At 47.5% G+C, this 20,829-nt stretch overlaps 1 protein-coding gene across 1 annotated transcript in view; it reads right to left on the bottom strand.

Moving 5' to 3' along the window:
* Window positions 1-3,964: 3,964 nt before the first annotated feature.
* LOC133774296 (baculoviral IAP repeat-containing protein 1-like) overlaps window positions 3,965-20,829 on the bottom strand; it is a 40,329-nt gene continuing 23,464 nt past the window's right edge. Inside the window, exons 10-14 of the mRNA XM_062211941.1 lie at window positions 14,512-14,679; window positions 12,992-13,144; window positions 11,896-11,982; window positions 10,035-10,199; window positions 3,965-4,329 (exon numbers count right to left, since the gene is read on the bottom strand). Of these exons, the coding sequence (XP_062067925.1) occupies window positions 3,965-4,329; window positions 10,035-10,199; window positions 11,896-11,982; window positions 12,992-13,144; window positions 14,512-14,679 (938 nt within the window). The remainder of the gene's footprint in view (window positions 4,330-10,034; window positions 10,200-11,895; window positions 11,983-12,991; window positions 13,145-14,511; window positions 14,680-20,829) is intronic.

The following is a 20,829-nucleotide window of genomic DNA, read 5'->3' as shown; positions in this document are numbered from 1 at the left end:
ACTGCCTTCCTGGGCCATAGCAGAGAGCTGGCCTGGAAGAGGGGCAACCGGGATAGAATCCGGCGCCCCAACTGGGACTAGAACCCGGTGTGCCGGCGCCGCAAGGCGGAGGATTAGCCTGTTAAGCCATGGCGCCGGCCACGGTGAGCTTTTGAAACAGACACACTGTGTCATGGATAATTCATTTCTCTGTAGTGGGCCAGACTGAACACTTTAGTTTCCTTTGGCTGTTGATGGTCCTGCTTCACATCTTTTTTTAACCCTTTAAAAATATGAAAATCATTTTTTGCTCAAGGGCTCTAGCTGTATTTGCTGATTCCTGCTTTATAATAAAAGTCATGACCTGAAGCTCTTGGACAGATCTTTTGCATAGAATCCAGGAGGATTTTCAGGTATGATTTTTTTTTTTTTTTTTTTTTGCACATAGATATTTATTAGAATCACCTACTGTACTGGTGTAAGAAGAACTGGAGATAATCTAAATGTTGATTTAACAAATTGTAATTCACCCATTAAGTGGAGTATTCTTTTTTTTTTTATTAAACTTTTGTTTAATGAATATAAATTTCCAAAGTATAGCTTATGGGTTACAATGGCTTCCCCCCTCCCATAACTTCCCTCCCACCCGCAACCCTCCCCTTTCCCGCTCCCTCTCCCCTTCCATTCATGTAAAGATTCATTTTCAATTCTCTTTATATACAGAAGATCAGTTTAGTATATATTAGGTAAAGATTTCAACATTTTGCCCACATAGCAACGTAAAGTGAATAAACTACCATTGGATTACTAATTATAGCATTAAATAGCAATGTACAGCACATTAAAGACAGAGATCCTACATAATTTTTTTTTCAAATTAATTAATTTTCTATGCCATTTCCATTTTAACACCAGGTTGTTTTTTTTTTTTTTTTTCATTTCCAATTCTCTTTATGTACAGAAGATCAATTCGGTATATAATTAGTAAAGACCTCATCAGTTTGTGCCCACACAGAAACACATAGTATAAAAATACTGTTTCAGTACTAGTTATAGCATCACTTCGCTTTAGACGACACATTAGGGACAGATCCCATATGGGGTGTAAGTACACAGTGACTTCTGTTGCTGACTTAACAATTTGACACTCCTGTTCATGGCGTCAGTAATCTCCCTAGGCTCTATTCATGAGTTGCCAGGGCTATGGAAGCCTTTAGGGTTCGCTGACTTTGTTCTTATTCCGATAGGGTCATAGTCAAAGTGGAGGTTCTCTCCTCCCTTCGGAGAAGGGTACCTCCTTCTTTGATGGCCCCGTATGTGTGCAGGAGAAGAAATTTCTGTGGTACAAAAGGGCATACAGGGGAGAAAAGTAATCGTACCTCCCTCCCCTGCTCACCAGCCATCCTGAGCTCCTCCCTGAAGTCAGTCACTTAGTTTCTTGTGTCAGTTAAGAAGTTGTCTGCTGGGCCAGCGCTGTGGCTCAGTAGGTTAAGCATCTACCTGCAGTGCCAGCATCCCATACGAACACTGGTTCGTGTCCCGGCTGCTCCACTTCCAATCCTGCTCCCTGCTAATGTGCCTGGGAAAACAGTGAAAGATGGCTCAAGTGCTTGGGCCCCTGCACCCACATAAGGAGACCCGGAAGAAGCTCCTGGCTCCCGGCTTTGGCACAGCTCCAACTGTTATGGCCATTTGGGAAGTGAACCAGTAGATGAAGACTTCTCTCTGTCTCTCTCTCTGTAACTACCTCTCAAGTAAACACATAAAAATTAAAAAAAAAACAAAAAAAAGTTGTCTACGGGTGCCAGTGTTGTGGTGTAGTGACTTAAGCAGCCACATGTAACACCAGCATCCCATTTCCTGCCTGGCTCCTGGCTTCAGCCTGGCCCAGCCATTTGGGTAGGAAACCAGCAAATGGAAGATGTCTTTCTTAAACAAGTGCTCCAATAGGGTATGCCTGCATTTCTTTCTTTCTTTCTTTCTTTCTTTCTTTTTTTTTTTTTGACAGGCAGAGTGGACAGTGAGAAAGAGAGAGACAGAGAGAAAGGTCTTCCTTTGCCGTTGGTTCACCCTTCAATGGCCACCGCGGTAGCGCGCTGCGGCCGGCGCACCGCGCTGTTCCGATGGCAGGAGCCAGGTGCTTCTCCTGGTCTCCCATGGGGTGCAGGGCCCAAGCACTTGGGCCATCCTCCACTGTACTCCCGGGCCATAGCAGAGGCTGGCCTGGAAGAGGGACAACCGGGATAGAATCCGGCGCCCCGACTGGGACTAGAACCCGGTGTGCCGGCACCGCTAGGCGGAGGATTAGCCTATTGAGCCATGGCGCCGACCTCAATCTGGTTCTACCATGTGGGCAGTAGAGACCCAAGCTCTTGAGTGCACCTCCCAGAGTGAATATTAGCAGGTAGTTAGAACAGGAGTGGGGCCAGGACTCTAACTTAGATATTCTGATATAGGATTTGGCCATTCCAAGCCGCACTTGGCCAAATGTCTGCCTCCTGTTTATTTTAAAAATCCTGAATAGAAATTTTGTATATAATTTGACAGACTGGGTGTGCATATATTGTGTATATTGTGTATATATACATACAACGTGAGGTGTATGTGCTTACGTGTATATAACATTTTTAGTTTTGAATGAGTTTCTAGACTGAGATGAAGCCAGACCTCTCTTTTAAGTATATTTGTAGAATATAATATCACTGCTCCTCTTGCCCTTATTAAGGTGATATAGAAGAGTCTGATGTGGTGCAGTGGGTTAAACTGCCACCTGTGACCCTGGGATCTCATATGAGCCCTGGTTTGAGTTACCATCCAGCTTCCTGCACATGTGCCTGGGAAAGCCCAAGTGCTTGAGCCCCTGCCTCAAGTGGATGGAAGCTCTTTGTCTCTCCCTCACTTTCTAACTCTGCCTTTCAAACAAATAAATAGTTCCTTAAAAAAATCACCAACTGAAAATTTCTAATAAAGTTTCATCTCAGCTAAGCAGAAACACTGGCATTGGAAAATTCTTATGCCAAAGAGCTATTATCCATGCTAGTATAATTTTCAGGTTTATAAATTAGTCAAACTGAAATTACCAACTGCCCACCATAGAATGAATTTTTTTTTTTTTTTTTGACAGGCAGAGTGGATAGTGAGAGAGAGAGAGACAGAGAAAGGTCTTCCTTTGCCGTTGGTTCACCCCCTAATGGCCGCTGCGGCCGGCGCACCGCGTAGATCCAAAGGCAGGAGCCAGGTGCTTCTCCTGGTCTCCCATGGGGTGCAGGGCCCAAGCACTTGGGTCATCCTCCACTGCCTTCCTGGGCCATAGCAGAGAGCTGGCCTGGAAGAGGGGCAACCAGGACAGAATCCGGCACCCCAACCGGGACTAGAACTGTGGTGCCGGCGCCGCTAGGCGGAGGATTAGCCTGTTGAGCCATGGCGCCGGCCAAGGGGATGCCTGCATTTCAAGTGGCAACTTAACCCACTATGCCACAACACCAGCCCCATTCAACTCTTAATCATTACTAAGTTATTGCTTCTCCTGTCCAAGTCAGGTTTCTTTTTTATTATTATTATTTGAAAGGCAGAGTTACAGAGAGAGAGGGAGAGGTTGGTCTTCCATCTGCTGGTTCACTCCACAAATGGCGGCAACAGCTGGAGATGGGCCAATCCGAAGCCAGGAACCAGGAGCTTCTTCCAGGTCTCCCATGTGAGTACAAGGGCCCAAGGACTTGGACCATCTTCTACTGCTTTCCCAGCCCATAGCAGAGAGCTATATCAGAAGTGGAGCAGCCGGGACTCACACTGGCACCCATGTGGGATGCCGGCACTGCAAGCGGCGGCTTTACCCACTATGCCACAGCGCCTGCCCATTTGAATCACAAACCTTACACATCATTATTCTTCTGTATACAATATTTAATAAAATGGTTTTGGATGATTAGGTTTCAGAATTGTTGACAAAAAATTTCTAGATGCTGTAGTTTGTAGTTGCAATCTTTTATTTCTGGATGATTGGAGAGAATGGCAGTCTCCACTTCCAGAGAATGGTTAGGTGCTTGGACTGAGGATGTCTCTCCTTCGTGACACTAAGCAGAGTGATGTCCTCTGTGTCCAGGAGCCAACCTAACAGGTGCAGCCTGGTGAGGCGCGGCAGTCGGGGCACACACTGACTCAGCGCCTTGACTGTCGGGGCCTGGGCTTTGATGCACTCTGTGAAGTGCCTGGACATGTTCAGCTCTTGCAAGTTCGGCAGATTATCCAGGGCTTGGAAGAAATTTCTGTATCCTTCCTCCGTGATCTTATGATTGATGGAAAGATTTAATATCTCAAGTTTCTGGAGACCTCCATTGGTTGCTACCTTAGCTGCCAAAACAAAATATCCATGAAAACAGGCATAAGGCGACAGTTACGTCAATAACAGTAGACTAAGTTATTTGAACAAGTTTCCTCTTCCACCACCATCACCATTGAAAGCAGGAAATACCTAATATAATAATTTTTAAAATTACCTCCTTAAAAACCCCAAAGAGCCTCCTGGCCAAAATCCGAGGGTCAAGGAAAGACCAAAGAGGTAGAACCAAGCCCCAGGGCACTTGAAGCCACATTTGGGGCAAATCTGGGCTTCACTTTGTCTCACAAGAGGGCGCAAAGCACGGTGCGCCTGAGAAGCAGATCAGATTCTAAGGGACTTCAGAGGTTGTGGCCCTCATGACTGCCTTTTACAGAAAAGGTGTGGCATTCCTAAAACCAGTTCCTCGCTGTCAACTACCGTGCCTTACACCCGTGGCCCAGAGGGACCATCACGTTACTGAGACTACGGCTTCTGAAGGAACTGGGAGCTGGGCACACAGAAAGTTCTTGATTAACAAGTTGACTTGACTTTGGAAGTGGGTGCCTCACAGAGTTTTTTGTTTTTAATTGCTCCACCTCTTTTTTTTTTTTTTCCTGATCTGGACAAAAGTTAGTTTGACTCCAGAACCCACAGCTGCAGCTTGACCGCGTTCAGAGATGGAGGTGCAGAGAGAATGTCTTCAGACGTCCTGAGTAGGTGGATGTCCTCGGTGATACCTAAAGGACAGTTCTCATTTCCTCACATGAAAGACAGTTGCGGAGGGACCGCAAGAACAACCCTGGCCTTTCGCCTTCATTGCCTGTTCTCCCTGTGGTCTTCACAGCCTCAGCTCCAGTGGCTTGTGGGACGTGAACAAGTGCTTTCTCCTACGGGTAAAGTCTAAGCAGGACTCACCGCTGGCAAACTAGCCCGTCAGCTGTCCATCAAAATTAGCCATGGGAAAGAGGCATTGTTTACACGGTCAAGAAACATTTGGTGAGTACCCAGCATGTGCCAGGCACGCTGTGCCGAGTGCTGGGAAGAGAAAACATCGGCCCTCGGGAGGGAGAGGGCCAGGAATCACCGGTCTTGCATCCGTGTGTGAGACTCAAGTTCCAAGGAAGGCTTTGACCTAACGTTCCATGAAGAGCAAGATACAATAATGACCTATAGTAACGGGGGATGAGGGAGATCACCACATCTAATGTTATTCAAGTCTTCCCTTAAGGAGGGGGAGAGAAGCTTCCAGGGAAAGTCCACACGTCATGGTTAGTGCTGAGCAGTAAGAAAACGAGATCCAACATTTGTTAACACAGCCTGCAGAGCCCTGCTCCACCCGACTTCCCTTTCCAGTTCCTTGGCCGACAACTGACTCCTGCCTCTCACTCCAGATGTTCCTTTTCCTTAAGTTCTTCAATTCCCTCCTCTCCCAACGTGCCCGGCCATTCTTTCTTTCTTCAGGTCTCAACAGAAATCTCTTCCTCAAAGAGGCCTTCCCTGACCCTAAACTGAGTCGAGTTCTGTTAAATGCAAATGAGAGAAAGAATGAAGGGGAAAGAGTGGGGCAAAAGCTGTGTAGGTATTGACCAAGCACTTCCCCAAACCGATAAGAAATACTAAGCCACAGATTCCATCAGCTCCACAAACTCCAGAGTTCATGTACAGGAAACCACACCTAGGCACAAGTACCATTTCCGTCTGCTCAGGTGCCCGTAACAAATGACCGATCTCAAAATGCAGCTGTCCTGGGGGCTAGGGCTTCAACACGTGGGTTTTGGGAGCAGGCAGGGACAGGGAAATCCATGGCACCTGCCACAAAGCAAAACAAAGACAATCTGAAGTCACAAGTTGGGAGGCGGCTGTGGCACCTCACCTTCAAGGCCACAACAGGAACACTGACCGCTGACTGCCCAACCAAAGTGACAGAGGCTAAAACTGCGAGGGAAAGGTAGCGCCAGTGTCGAATTCTGCACCCACTGAGAAGTGACGCTTCCGGATGAGAGCCAAGTCAACACATTCCCAGACAGAAAGCGAGACCGTGTGTTCCCAGCTGACCCTCGTGGGAGGAAATTCTAAAGGAGTTCTAGTGGAAGAAATAAGATCCTTACTGGATGGAAATGCAGAAGAGAAAGGGGAACAACAGAGATATGTGGGAAAATTAGTATCAGATTAACAATTGTGGAGCTTACATTTATGTAGAAATAAAACAAAGGACAACAACAATGCAGAAAGCTAGAAGAGAGTAAATAGAACTAAAATGTTGCAAAGGCCCCTACCTTGCTCGTGAAAGGGCAAAGGCACTATAGTATCTAGTAACTGAGAGCTACAAATGTTAATATCCAGAATACTGCCCAGAGGGTGAGAATGTTTAACTAGGGAGCAGGTATTTGGCCTAGTAGCTAAGATGCCTGCATCTCACATCTGAGTGCCTGGGTTCTGCCCCAGCTCCAACTCCTGATCAGCTTCCCACCAGTGTAGACCTTGGGAGGCATCCGGTAATGGCTGAAGTGGTGGGGGACCTGACACCCATGTGGAAGACACAGATTGAGCTCCCGGTTCAGCCTGACAAGACAGTTGCAAGTATGTGGGAAGTGAACCCATGGTGGGAGCCGGTGCTCTTGCACACTCACTCTCTTCTGTCTTCTTCTCCCTCTAGCTCTCCATCTCTCTCAAATAAATTTTTTTTTTGGACAGGCAGATTTAGACAGTGAGAGAGAGAGAGACAAAGAGAAAGGTGTTCCTTTTCCATTGGTTCACCCCCTAATGGCCACTACAGCCGGCGTGCTGCGCCAATCCGAAGCCAGAAGCCAGGTGCTTCCTCTTGGTCTCCCATGCGGGTGCAGGGCCCAAGCACCTGGACCATCCTCCACTGCCTTCCCAGGCCACAGCAGAGAGCTGGACTGGAAGAGGAGCAACCGGGACAGAATCCAGCACCCAAACCGGGACTAGAACCTGGGGTGCCAGCACTACAGGCGGAGGATTAGCCAAGTGAGCCGTGATGCCGGCCAAATTTTTAGAAAAAGCAAGTATAATAAGCTAATAGATGTGGGAAAATAGGCTAACAAATGAAGCAATAATAATAATTGCACATTAAATGTAAAGAGATTACGACTTGAATTAGAAGTAAAAGATTAATAGAAAGAGGTGTCATGTGTGGTGTAGCAGGTTAAGCCTCCACCTGCGGCGCCGGCATCCCATACGGGGGCTGGTTCAAGTCCCAGCTGCTCCACTTCCAACCCAGCCCTCGGCTAATGCAACCTACGAAAGCAGAAGATGGCCCAAGTCCTTGGTCCCCTGCACCCATATGGGAGACCCGGAAGAAGCTCCTGGCTCCTGGCTTCAAATCAGCCTGCATCCAACTGTTGAGGCCAATTGGGGAGTGAACCAGCAGATGGAAGACCTTTCTCTCTCTTTCTCTCTCTCTCTCTCTCTCTCTCTCTCTCTCTCTCTCTCCCTGCTTCTGCTTCTCTGTAACTCTGCCTTTCAAATAAATAAATAAATCTTAACAAAAAAGTAAAAGGAAGAAATGCTGACTGGCTATGTTAATACATGAGAACATAACTGAGGCAAGAACTGTCACTAGAGATGAAGAGGGCTGATCTATCAAGAACAATGTTGGGCTGGCACTGTGGCGTAGCGGGTAAAGCCTCTGACTGCAGTGCCAGCATTCCATATGGGTGCCGGTTCGAGTCCCAGTTACTCCACTTCTGATCCAGCTCTTTGCCATGGCCTGGGAAAACAGTAGAAGATGGCCCAAGTCTTTGGGCTCCTGAGCCAATGTGGAAGACCTGGAGGAGGTTCCTGGCTCCTGGCTTTGGATCAGCTCAGCTCCGGCCATTGCAGCCAATTGAGGAATGAACCAGCGGATCAAAGACCTCTCTCTCTCTCTCTCCCTGCCTCTCCTCTGTGTAATTCTGACTTTCAAATAAATAAATAAATCTTAAAAAAAAAAAAAGAACAATGTCACTGTTTTAAATTTGTATGCACCTACCTTTAAAATATTTTTTTAAAATGGCTGAAGGAAAAGAAGACAAATCAATAGTCATAATGGGAGACTTTAACATACCTTTCCCCTTTTTACTGATAGAATAAGCAGGCCAACAAAGTTAGTAAAGATATCAAGGATTTAATGTACCTTTAGCACTTGATTCTAGTTTCAAAAAAGACATTATTTTTAAGTGAAAATGAAGTACTTACTACAACTGATCATATGCTGGGCCACAATGCAAAAATCTAAAAAGTTAAGAAATTGAAACCATGGAATTTATGTCTATGTATAGAAAATTCAGCTAGAAATTAGCAACAGAAAGATTATAGAAAATCTTCCAATATCTGGAATTAAGAACCACATTTCTTTTTGTTTTGCAGATTCAATGTAGTTCATAGGTACAATTTTTTTTTAAAAGATTATTTGATTTATTTGAAATGCAGAGTTACAGAGAAAGAGAGAGAGAGAGGTTTTCCACTTCCTGGTTCATTCCCCAAATGACCACAACAGCCAGGGCTGGGTCAGGCCAAAGCCAAGAACCTAGAACTCCATTCAGGTCTCCCAGCAACGGGATTGGAAGTGAAGTGGCTTAGACTTGAACTGGTGCTACTATGGGATGCCAGCGTTGCAGGCTGCAGCTTAACCAGCTGCATCACAAGCGGCCCCCCAGAGATACGATTTTAAGAATATGACACTGGCCGGCGCCGTGGCTCAACAGGCTAATCCTCCGCCTTGTGGCGCCAGCACACCAGGTTCTAGTCCTGGTCGGGGCGCCAGATTCTATCCCGGTTGCCCCTCTTCCAGGCCAGCTCTCTGGTTTGGCCCGGGAAGGCAGTGGAGGATCGCCCAGGTCCTTGGGCCCTATACCCGCAAGGGAGACCAGGAGAAGCACCTGGCTCCTGGCTTCGGATCAGCACGATGCACCGGCCGCAGTGGCCATTGGAGAGTGAACCAACGGCAAAAGGAAGACCTTTCTCTCTGTCTCTCTCTTTCTCACTATCCACTCTGCCTGTCAAAAAATAAATAAATAAATCTTAAAAAATACATTTATACATACACCAAAGGCTGTGTATAAGAATGTTCATAAAAACCTTATTGACAGTGGGCAAATATTAGAAACAACTCAAGCTCTTGGGTAAACAGCTTGGGTTGGATAAATAAAGTGGAGTGTGTGTACAGTCATGTCATGAAAAGTAAAGCCTGCTCGTCGTACCTTTCGCTATTAATAAATAAATATAATGTGGAGATCAGTGTTTACTGTGTAGGATTGCATCACGTAGAATGTATGTTCAAAACTAGTCCACCGTGATAGAAAGCAGCACAGAGGTCCCCTTTGGGAAGAAGGGAAAAGTCTTGTGGCAGTTAGTGATTCCTGCATTCTAATCGGGCTGAATGCTGCTGAAGTTGGGTAACAAAATGCTCCAGGCATAGTCACTGGAAAGTCAGCACTTTTCTCTGTGTGTGTTCATCTGCAATTAAGAAGAGGCATGCTTTGGAGGGTAGGGGGCCACGGGTCTGAAACCGGTCAAGAACACAGACTGGAGGGCGGGCGGAGCCTCCACTGGAAGGCCTCCTAGTGCTCCCAGGTCCGACCGAACATCAGTGTGAGCAGCAGGACAGTGGAAATGAGGACGTGGGTTCAAAGTCCTGAGAGAGGCAAACGTTCTCGTAGACATTTCGCAGCAAGAAGCTGGAGCGAGACCGCCGGCTTCCAGGCCAGTGGTCACACTGGATCTCGGGGTGGCTCACCGATCTCCATCACGCTGTCATCATTCAGAATCTGGAAAAACCTGAGGATTCGGAGACAAGGAAGCTGCTGACACTGCTGGACGATCAGCTTGGCCACCTGATGAATCGCCTCCCCAGTAGGAAGGATCAGTTCCTCCAGGCCATGAAGGGAACCTAAAGTGTAGGCTATCAGAAGAGACAAAACAGTGTTTGTCTTTGCACTGTTCCTATACACCGGTCATCTGCACCCTGGAACTGGCGCACAACGTTCTAGGAAGCCCTGTGTCATGTGGGGCCCATTCCTCTTCCTCTCCAAAGGCCAGAGAAAGGGGTTAGCCACCCTGTCGCCACCTCCAGACAATCCCTCCCCCACCCCCCACCCCCACCCCCACCCCCCCCGCCAGCTGGGCTCTCCTGCACTAAGCCCGAGCCTTCTAGCATATTTCCACTTCCTCTTACAGTGAGACTTCTACTGGCTTGCAGGTCATTCTAGCTCTGCAATGCCTTCAGCCCCCTGCCTCCCAACCCCCTCTCCAGCTGTCATCCTCAGGGGCTTCCCATCTGCCTCCCAGCACTAAAACCTCACATCACTCGTTTAGCTTGGACCCCTCCTTAGCATGGCGCTCTATGCATCACTTGATGGCTGACAGCTCTCTCCTGACAAAAGCCTCAGATACTTCCAGCGCTTTCTAGCATAACACATTGTTCCAAGTTGTCTTTGATGTTCCCTGGCCCAGTTCTTGAATCAGCCGTTTCTCCTTGGGCTCTGGCTCCCTGAAGAGAGGACAGTATTGAGAAACCGAGATCTAGGCCTTTTGCCCCATTGAGTCTCCGCGAGCAAGATGGGTCAGTCCTAAGCAGCTCCACGGGATCCATCGATCCAGACTGGGCTGTTGCTCTTGCTGCAAGTGCTCAGACTACACCATCTGCCCCAGAATGGGCTTCCGTGTGCTGCCAGTGTTTCAAGTTCTTGTTAGGAAGACAGGGTACACTGCCAGCGAAAGGACACGCCGGGGGTTGAGTATGAGTGTGCTCCCACTGGAGGATGAGCTGCACCCCGGGGGCTGCAGTAGATTCTTTGGTTTGGTTTTGTTTTGTTTTGTTTCCAGCTTGGACTCACCCTTCACCATGCCCAGGTGGGTCTCTGCCCAAGCCCAGTGGGGATATCGTGTTCTACCATACAATGTCTGCTCATTAGCATCTTCAGTCTCCTCCCAGGGCCTGTGATTTTACTATTATAATGAAGCAAAGGCTGGTCAGTGGTTAAGAGGGCTGCTCGCTCAGCAAAGAGGCGACTGGGGCCCAGTGGCTCAATCTTTCGTTGCTCGTGGCTGTGTCTTGTCGAGAGGGAGAGGTGACATCAGTAATGTTAGCAACATCATTAGTGTTGCCACTCTAGACCAGCTCCCTATCCACCCTGCCTCAACTCTGGCAATGTTGCTTTGAATGAGGTAAAGTGTGAGAAATGCTATAAAAACAGTAGTGAAGGGGGCCGGCGCTGTGGCACAGTGGGTTAAGGCACTGGCCTGAAGCACCAGCATCCCATATGGGCGCTGGTTCTAGCCCCGGCTGCTCCTCTTCCAATTCAGCTCTCTGCTATGGCCTGGGAAAGCAGTGGAAGATGGCCCAGGTACTGAGACCCCTGCACCTGCATGGGAGACTCGGAAGAAGCTCCTGGCTCCTGGCTTCGGATCGGCACAGCTCCAGCCATTGTAGCCATTTGGGAAGTGAACCAGCAGATGGAAGACCTCTCTCTCTCTCTCCCTCTCACTGTCTGTAACTCTACCTCTCAAATAAATAAATAAAATCTTTAAAAAAAAAATAGTGAGGGCATTTGGAGGGTAGGAGTCCTAAGTGAAAAAGCACTGTTTCATAAACATACCAAATTTTTCGGATATTTCCTGATCAGGAAATTGTTGCAATTCAAGATTCAATATCTTCAGAGAAATAAAATTTGGCAAAATGGTGACTAGAAGAGGAAAAATAAAAATTCAGTGATGTCAGCTACTTCTCATAACTGCATAACATCTTCACAATGAGAGTATTTAAAAAATAATCAAAATTCTTATAATTCTGATTTAATTAGTATGACTAAGCAGAGAAAACAAATTTTTGCTCAGGAAATAATCTTAGTAACTAGAAATATTTTAAATTCTAGAAAGAAATGTCTCCTTATTGGTGAAATTTATTTAAGAGTAGGTAACAGTTTTGGTCTTTCACATCAATATATTTTTTTTTAACTTTTTAAAAAAACATTTATTTATTTATTTGAAAGGCAGAGTTACAGAGAGGCAGAGGCACAGAGACAGACATCTTCCATCTGCTGGTTCACTCCCCAAATGGCCACAATGGCCAAAGCTGTCCCAATCTGAACCCAGGAGCTGGGAGCTTCTTCTAGCTCTCCCACGTGGGTGCAGGGGCCTAAGCACTTGGGACATAGCAGCTGAGACTCCAACTGGCCCCCATATGGGATGCCGGCACCGCAGGTGGTGGCTTTACCCACTAAGCCACAGTGCCAGCCCCTCACATCAATATATTTTTTAAAAATTTGCCTGATGGGGCCGGTGCGGTAGCACAGTGGGTAAAGGCGCTGATTGCAGCGCCAGCATCCCATTTGGGCACTGGTTCAAGTCCTGTCTGCTCCACTTGTGATCCAGCCCCCTGCTAATGCTCCTGGGAAAGCAGCAGAAGATGGTCCAAGTGCTTGGGTCCTTGCCACCCACATAGGAGACCCAGAGGAGGCTCTAGGCTCCTGGCTCCTGGCTTCTGCTTTGTCCAGCCTTGGCTTTTGTGGCCATTTGGAGAGTGAACCCATGAGTGAAAGATCTTTCTCTCTCTCTCTCTCTCTCTCTCTCTCTGTAACTCTGCCTCTCAGATAAATAAATATTATAAAAAATTGCCTCATATTTAAAAGAGTATTGATATGCCTTTGTCCAAAAAAACACCTTAAACCAAAATTTTAAGATGATAATACTTACCAAAGGGGATGGCTTTAAAAAATGATCCAGAAAACACAATTTCTTTCAGTTTCTTGCAGGAAGCGAGTGCAGTGGTAAGAGACTCAAAATCCGAAAAGAAGTCACATTTCAGGTGGAAAACATGAAGATTTGGAGAATTCTGAATCATTTTGACTATAAAATATCAAGATATTTTACATTATCGTATTTTCAATTCAAGAAATTAGAGATGAAATGCCCTTAGAATAGTTTGTTTATAATTTATTGTTTTCTCGCAACATTACTTAATTAAAACAAGGCACCATGATGTAATAATTTAAAAATTGGTCCAATTTGGCCTTCACTGTAGGTTCTGCAACTCTGAAGTGTGAACTTGGTCAAGTCACTGACCCTCTCTGGGGACCAGTTTTCTCTTCAATAAAATAAGGGCTTTTTTTTTTTTTTTTTTTTTTTGACAGGCAGAGTGGACAGTGAGAAAGAGAGAGACAGAGAGAAAGGTCTTCCTTCCGTTGATTCACCCCCCAAATGGCCGCTATGGCCGGTGCGCTGCACCGATCCGAAGCCAGGAGCCAGGTGCTTCCTCCTGGTCTCCCATGTGAGTGCAGGGCCCAAACATTTGGGCCATCCTCCACTGCCTTCCTGGGCCGCAGCAGAGAGCTGGACTGGAAGAGGGGCAACCGGGACAAAATAAGGGCTTTGACTTAGGAAGATCACCTTCAGCTTTAACATCCCAACGCCTCTTAGGCTGTGCACTGCTGTTACGTGGTATGCGTACTGCACAGAGCACCGCCCGAGGAGTGACAGCTTTGAAACACAGCCTAAATGTGCTGCAAAAATTTCTGACGTGTGTAAGAAAGGTACCACCTCCAGCTTCAGCACCAGTGAAAACATTGCATGCAGCTGCGCACGTCCCTTCCATAGAGCTCCATTTCTTCAGCTTTCAGTGTTCACTGTGACTAAACTAAGGAGTTGATGTGCAGAGTCATCGTGCCAGATGATGAATTTCAGAACAATTCACAGGTTGTCTATCAACCAGGAGGATGGGTTGGTAAGGGTCAGGGGAATGCGTCTCATCCTCCCACCCAGCGTGTTTCCTTCGCCCTGAGTAACTGATACAAAAACAAAAGAACTCTAGAAATGATTTTGGACAGGCAGTATTTCAGGTGTTAAGTGTTCAGACTTTGAAGTCAAAATTCCCGTGTTTCAATCTACATTTCTTGAGCAGAGCACTCCATCTCTCTTTGCTCCAATTTCCCCAGCTGTAAAATGGCAGTCTAATAGCACCTTTACCCGACAGAGTGGATAGCAAGACTAAATAAGTTGATTGTTGGGAGGTGCTTAAAACAAGTAACATCAAACAGAGGTTCCACTATTGGGAAGAACTCTCGGCCCTCTTTGTAAGAAAGTGCTGTGCCCACAAGTTACCATGGATACACAGGCCCCACCCTCTCTTAGTGCCCGGAAGCTTTCCCTGGGAAGTTACTGGCCAAGTAGCTTTTTCAACTGAGGCGAAAAGAAGTACATCCAAGTGCCGCCCTTACCTAGTTTGGAAGGATCACGCTCAGCCGACACGCGGACCAGTAATTTCTCCATCTGGTGGAAGCTTGGAGAGTCTTCAGGGAGGACCGAGAAAACATTTAGTTTGCCCTGTAGATTCACAGATAGTTCTTTCAGGTGCAGAAATTTGTCCAAGTTAGGAAAGATTTGGTCTGGAAAGCAGCACACAGTTTCCCATGATTAATCTAAACAGTTGCAGGAGGAAGTTGTGGAACTGTCATTTTCATTATTTTCACTTTTTCAAGTGAAAACCCTTTACATACTATATGGCATTCTGCTTTTGAAAGGGCGTATGTGAAGAACGTTGAAGACACTGCTGTTGGCAGCACTTACTGACGGGATGCTGAATCCTGGCTGAGTGGCCCTGAGCTACTCTGGACTCTGGTGCTGTCTGGTTCCCACATGTCTTCAGCAAGTGGCGTGGGAATACAGCGAGAGAATGAAGTTAGACTTCTGCCTCCTGCCACACAGAAAAGCTTAACTCAAAAGAGCTACATACATACAACCTACAGACAACCTACATACAAGCACTAGAACCGTATAAATCTTAGAAGAAAATATCACGACCTTGGATTGGGTGGTAGATCCCTAACTATGACACCATAAGCACTGACAACAAAATGAAAATAGAGACACTGGACTTCACCAAAGTTTCAAAATGTTTGTGCATGGAAGGACATTAAAAAATAAGATGGAATGACAATCTACAGAGTGAGAGATACTTTCCTTTTTTTTTTTTTTTAATTATTTTTGACAGGCAGAGTGGACAGTGAGAGAGAGAGAGAGACAGAGAGAAAGGTCTTCCTTTGCCATTGGTTCACCCTCCAATGGCCGCCGCGGTAGCGCGCTGCGGCCGGCGCACCGCGCTGCTCCGATGGCAGGAGCCAGGTGCTTATCCTGGTCTCCCATGGGGTGCAGAGCCCAAACACTTGGGCCATCCTCCACTGCACTCCCTGGCCACAGCAGAGAGCTGGCCTGGAAGAGGGGCAACCGGGACAGGATCGGTGCCCCGACCGGGACTAGAACCCGGTGTGCCGGCGCCGCAAGGCGGAGGATTAGCCTGTTGAGCCACGGCGCCGGCCGAGAGATACTTTCAAACTGTGTATCTGATAAGAGCTTAGTATGCAGACTACACAAAGAACTCCTACGACTCAATGACAACAAAAAACACAACTGGCCGGCGCCGTGGCTTAACAGGCTAATCCTCTGCCTTGTGGCGCCAGCACAGCAGGTTCTAGTCCCGGTCGGGGCGCCGGATTCTGTCCCGGTTGCCCCTCTTCCAGGCCAGCTCTCTGCTATGGCCCGGGAAGGCAGTGGAGGATGGCCCAAGTGCTTGGGCCCTGCACCCGCATGGGAGACCAGGAGAAGCACCTGGCTCCTGGCTTCGGATCAGCGAGATGCGCCGGCCGCAGCGGCCATTGGAGGGTGAACCAACGGCAAAAAGGAAGACCTTTCTCTCTGTCTCTCTCTTTCTCTCACTATCCACTCTGCCTGTCAAAACACACACACACACACACAAATTAAAAATGGACAGAGGACTTGAATCGATATTCCTCCCAAAAAGTTCAATCAACATCCACTATAAGCACAGCAAAGGGCAGATGCTTGATGCCATTAGCAACCAGAAGGAGGCCGGCACCGCGGCTCACTAAGCTAGCCCTCCGCTTGCGGTGCCAGCACACCGGGTTCTAGTCCCGGTCAGGGCGCCGGATTCTGTCCCGGTTGTCCCTCTTCCAGGCCAGCTCTCTGCTGTGCCCTGGGAGTGCAGTGGAGGATGGCCCAAGTGCTTGGGCCCTGCACCCGCATGGGAGACCAGGAGAAGCACCTGGCTCCTGGCTTCAGATCAACGAGATGCGCCGGCCACAGCGGCCATTGGAGGGTGAACCAACGGAAGGAAGACCTTTCTCTCTGTCTCTTTCTCTCTCACTGTCTCTGCCTGTCAAAATAAATAAATAAAAAACAAAAACAGGCCAGCGCCGTGGCTTAACAGGCTAATCCTCCGCCTCGTGGCGTCGGCACACCGGGTTCTAGTCCCGGTCGGGGCACAGGATCCTGTCCCGGTTGCCCCTCTTCCAGGCCAGCTCTCTGCTGTGGCCCGGGAGTGCAGTGGAGGATGGCCCAAGTCCTTGGGCCCTGCACCCCATGGGAGACCAGGAGAAGCACCTGGCTCCTGCCATCGGATCAGTGCGGTGCGCCGGCCGCAGCTGCCATTGGAGGGTGAACCAACGGCAAAAAGGAAGACCTTTCTCTCTGTCTCTCTCTCACTGTCCACTCTGCCTGTCAAAAAAAAAAAAAACCAGGAGTGACCACTTTGTGCCCCTTCATAGAATCTCTTTATGATACTCTAAACAAAAAACAGCATGTGTTGACAAGAACGTGGAGAGGCTGGGGCTCTCATAGATTGCTGTGGGAATGTAAAATGGCACCATCAGTTTAATCAGCACGGTTAAACACAGAGGCAGCTGACTGGCCCAGCAAAAAAGGCGAGACGCCAGTTAGAACAGCTCCATGCCGTAACCGAGTGTCTGGGTTCAATCCCTGGTTCCGGCTCCTGATTCCACTTCCTGCTAATGCAGACTCTAGGAGGCAGAAGTGATGGCTCAAGTTGCTGAGTCTCTGCCACTCACGTGAAGACCTGGATTGAGTTTCCAGCTCTTGGCCTCAGGCCTCCAGCCATAGCAGGCATCTGGGGAGTGATCCAGCATATGGGTGCTTTCTGTGTCTGAAAGGTCTTCCTTCCATTGGTTCACCCCCCAAGTGGCTGCTACGGCAGGCGCGCTGCGCCGATCCGAAGCCAGGAGCCAGGTGCTTCCTCCTGGTCTCCCATGCGGGTGCAGGACCCAAGGACCTGGGCCATCCTCCACTGCCTTCCTGGGCCACAGCAGAGAGCTGGACTGGAAGAGGAGCAACCGGGACAGAATCTGGTGCCCTGACCGGGACTAGAACCCGGGGTGCTGGCGCCGCAGGTGGAGGATTAGCCTATTGAGCCGCGGCACTGGCCCTCAAATAAACTTCTAAAACACTTTTAAGTTAAACATAGAATCACCATATGAACTAGAAATTCCACTACTAGGTATAGACTCAATTAATTAATTAATTAATTGTAAACTGGGACTCAGATGCTGTAATCTCAATGTTCATTGCAGCATTACTCACAGTAGCCAGGAGATGAAAATAATCTAAGTGTCCATCAACAGGTGAACAAACAAAAAGTGATGGATCTATACAATGCCATCTTATTCATCTGTAAAAAGGAATGAAGTTCTGGTACATCCTACAAAGATAGTGAATCTTGAAAATTCTATGCTAAGTGACATAAGTTAGACACAAAAGAACAAATATTCCACAACTCTATGTATATAAAATATCTAGGGGCTGGTGCTGTGGCATAGTAGGGTGAGCCTCCACTTGCAGTGCCGGCATCCCATATGAATGCCAGTTCAAGTCCCAGCTGTTCCACTTTTTTATTCCAATCCAGCTATTAATGCACTTGGGAAAGCAGCAGAAAACGGCCCAAGTACCCCGGCCCCTGTACTCGCTTGGGAGACCCGGAAGTTTCAAAGTTCCTGGTTTCAAAATGGTCCAGTTCCAGCCTTTGTGCCCATGTGAGGAGTGAGCCAGCAGATGGAAGATTCCCTCTTTCTTTTTCTCTGTAACTCTACCTTCCAAATAAATAAATAAATCTTTAAAAAAAAAAAAAAGGCACATTCCAAGAGGCTAACAGTGGGATAGAAGTTACCAGACTGGGCTGGTAGGAGGGAGGAGTCACTGCTTAATGGCTAAAGTAGTTCAATGCTGCAAGATGAAAAAAACTGTGGCTGAATGGCGGTGATGGCAGTACAACAATGTGAAAGCTCTTAGTGCTCTGAATCGTAGACTTTAAGCTGGTTAAAATCAGGATGTGTTACATACATTTTACCGTAATTAAAAAGTAAATTTTATTTAGAAAATTTTATTTAGAAAAATATAGCAATTTTTCTAAATTGGATGATACATATCAACCCACAGATCCAAAAGGTTCACGTACAAACAAAGTACAAGTTGGCATGTAACAGGGAAACTGATGAAAGCCAAAGTTATGTGAGCAACATACAGAATATAAAAACTGGCTGTCGGGCCGGCGCCGCGGCTCACAAGGCTAATCCTCTGCCTTGCGGCGCCAGCACAGCAGGTTCTAGTCCCGGTCGGGGCGCCGGATTCTCTCCCAGTTGCTCCTCTTACAGTCCAGCTCTCTGCTGTGGCCCAGGAAGGCAGTGGAGGATGGCCCAAGTTCTTGGGCCCTGCACCCCATGGGAGACCAGGAGAAGCACCTGGCTCCTGGCTTCAGATCAGTGCGGTGCACCGGCCGCAGCGCCCCAGCCACAGCAGCCATTGGAGGGTGAACCAACGGCAAAAAGAAGACCTTTCTCGCTGTCTCTCTCTCTCACTATCCACTCTGCCTGTCAAAAAAAAAAAAAAAAAAAAAAAAAAGAAAAGAAAAGAAAAGAAAACAAAAAAACAAAAACAAACAAACAAAACTGGCTGTTGTCATTTATACTGCTATCCAAAAAATGTTACCTACCTATGAATAAATTTAATGGAAGACTGATAAAGTCCTCCCTGAAAACTATCAAATATTGCTTATATAGGCTAAAGCAAAGCAAATAAATATGATACATTATTTGCTGTTTACCTATTTCCCAGAGAGGCCAAGTCCTTTGTCCCAACAGGTAGTTAGGGTGAGGGTAATTTTCAAGCTTTGATAGATAGATAGGATTTATGTACTGTATTTGTTTTTTGTTTTGTTTTATTTGTTTGTTTGACAGGCAGAGTGGATAGTGAGAGAGAGACAGAGAGAAAGGTCTTCCTTTTTGCCGTTGGTTCACCCTCCAATGGCCGCTGCAGCCGGTGCATCTCGCTGATCCGAAGCCAGGAGCCAGGTGCTTCTCCTGGTCTCCCATGGGGTGCAGGGCCCAAGGACTTGGGTCATCCTCCACTGCCTTCCCGGGCCATAGCAGAGAGCTGGCCTGGAAGAGGGGCAACCGGGACAGAATCCGGCGCCCCAACTGGGACCAGAACCCGGTGTGCTGGCGCCGCAAGGCAGAGGACTAGCCTGTTAAGCCATGGCGCCGGCCTGTATTTGTTTTTTTTTAAAAGATAATTTATTTGGGGGCTGGCGCCGTGGTGCAGTAGGTTAATCCTCTGCCTGCGGCACCGGCATCCCATGTGGGCACCGGTTCTAGTCCCAGTTGCTCCTCTTCCGATCCGGCTCTCTGCTGTGGCCTGGGAAGGCAGTAGAGGATGGTCCAGGTGCTTGGGCCCCTGCACCCACATGGGAGACCAAGAGGAAGCTCCTGGCTCCTGGCTCCTGGCTTTGAATCGGCACAGCTCCACCCGTTGCGGCCATTTGGGGAGTGAGCCAACGGAAGACCTTTCTCTCTCGGTCTCTCCCTCTCGCTGTCTGTAACTCTACCTCTAAAATAAATAAATAATAAAATCTTAAGAAAAGATTATTTATTTGAAAGACATAGTTACAGAGTTACTGCTTTCCCAGGCCATAGCAGAGAGCTGGATCGAAAGTGGAGAAGGCAGGACTCAAACCGGCACTCATATGGGATGCTGGCGCTGCAGGTGGCAGCTTTACCTGCTATGCCATAGCGCCGGCCCCTTGTATCATATTTGAAAGGCAGAGTGACAGAGAGGGGTGGTGGAGAGAGAGACAGACAGACAGAGGGAAAGAGGGAGAGAGAGAGAGATGGAGAGATCTTCCATCTGCTAGTTTACTCTCCAAATGGCTGCAACAACCAGGTCTGGACCAGGCTGAAGCCAAGAACCCAGAACTCCTTCCGGGTTTCTCATGTGGGTGGCAGGGACCCAAGCCTTGAGCCATCATCCATTGCTCTCCCAGGTGTATCAGCAGAGAGCTGGATTGGAAGCAGAGCAGCCAGGACTCCAGCTAGCACTCTGATATGGGATGGCAGCGTCGTATGCATCGGCTTAATCTGCTGCACCACAACACTGGCACCCAAGCAGCATCTTACGCTTAGTGATCATCCTTTTACAAATAACAAGTAATTCATGTCTGATTACTGAGAACATAAAAATTAAGTATTAATACTTTATCTGAGTTACTTGAAAACCATTCTGTTATTCACTAATTCATACTACTGACAAAAAAAATTAGTGAATGTTTATTTTGTATCTTGTCTTTTTTAAAAAAAATTATTTATTTATTTTTGAGGCAGATTTACAGAGAGAGAGAGAGGAAGAGGCAGAGAGAGAGGTCTTTTATCTGCTGGTTCACTCCATCTTCCGTTGCTTTC

This window comes from Lepus europaeus, chromosome 15 (genome assembly GCF_033115175.1).
Source record: "Lepus europaeus isolate LE1 chromosome 15, mLepTim1.pri, whole genome shotgun sequence".
In the NCBI taxonomy this organism is placed as follows: domain Eukaryota; kingdom Metazoa; phylum Chordata; class Mammalia; order Lagomorpha; family Leporidae; genus Lepus; species Lepus europaeus.
The sequence above is the reverse complement of the archived record's forward strand: the minus strand, read 5'-3'. Positions and strand labels throughout refer to the sequence as shown.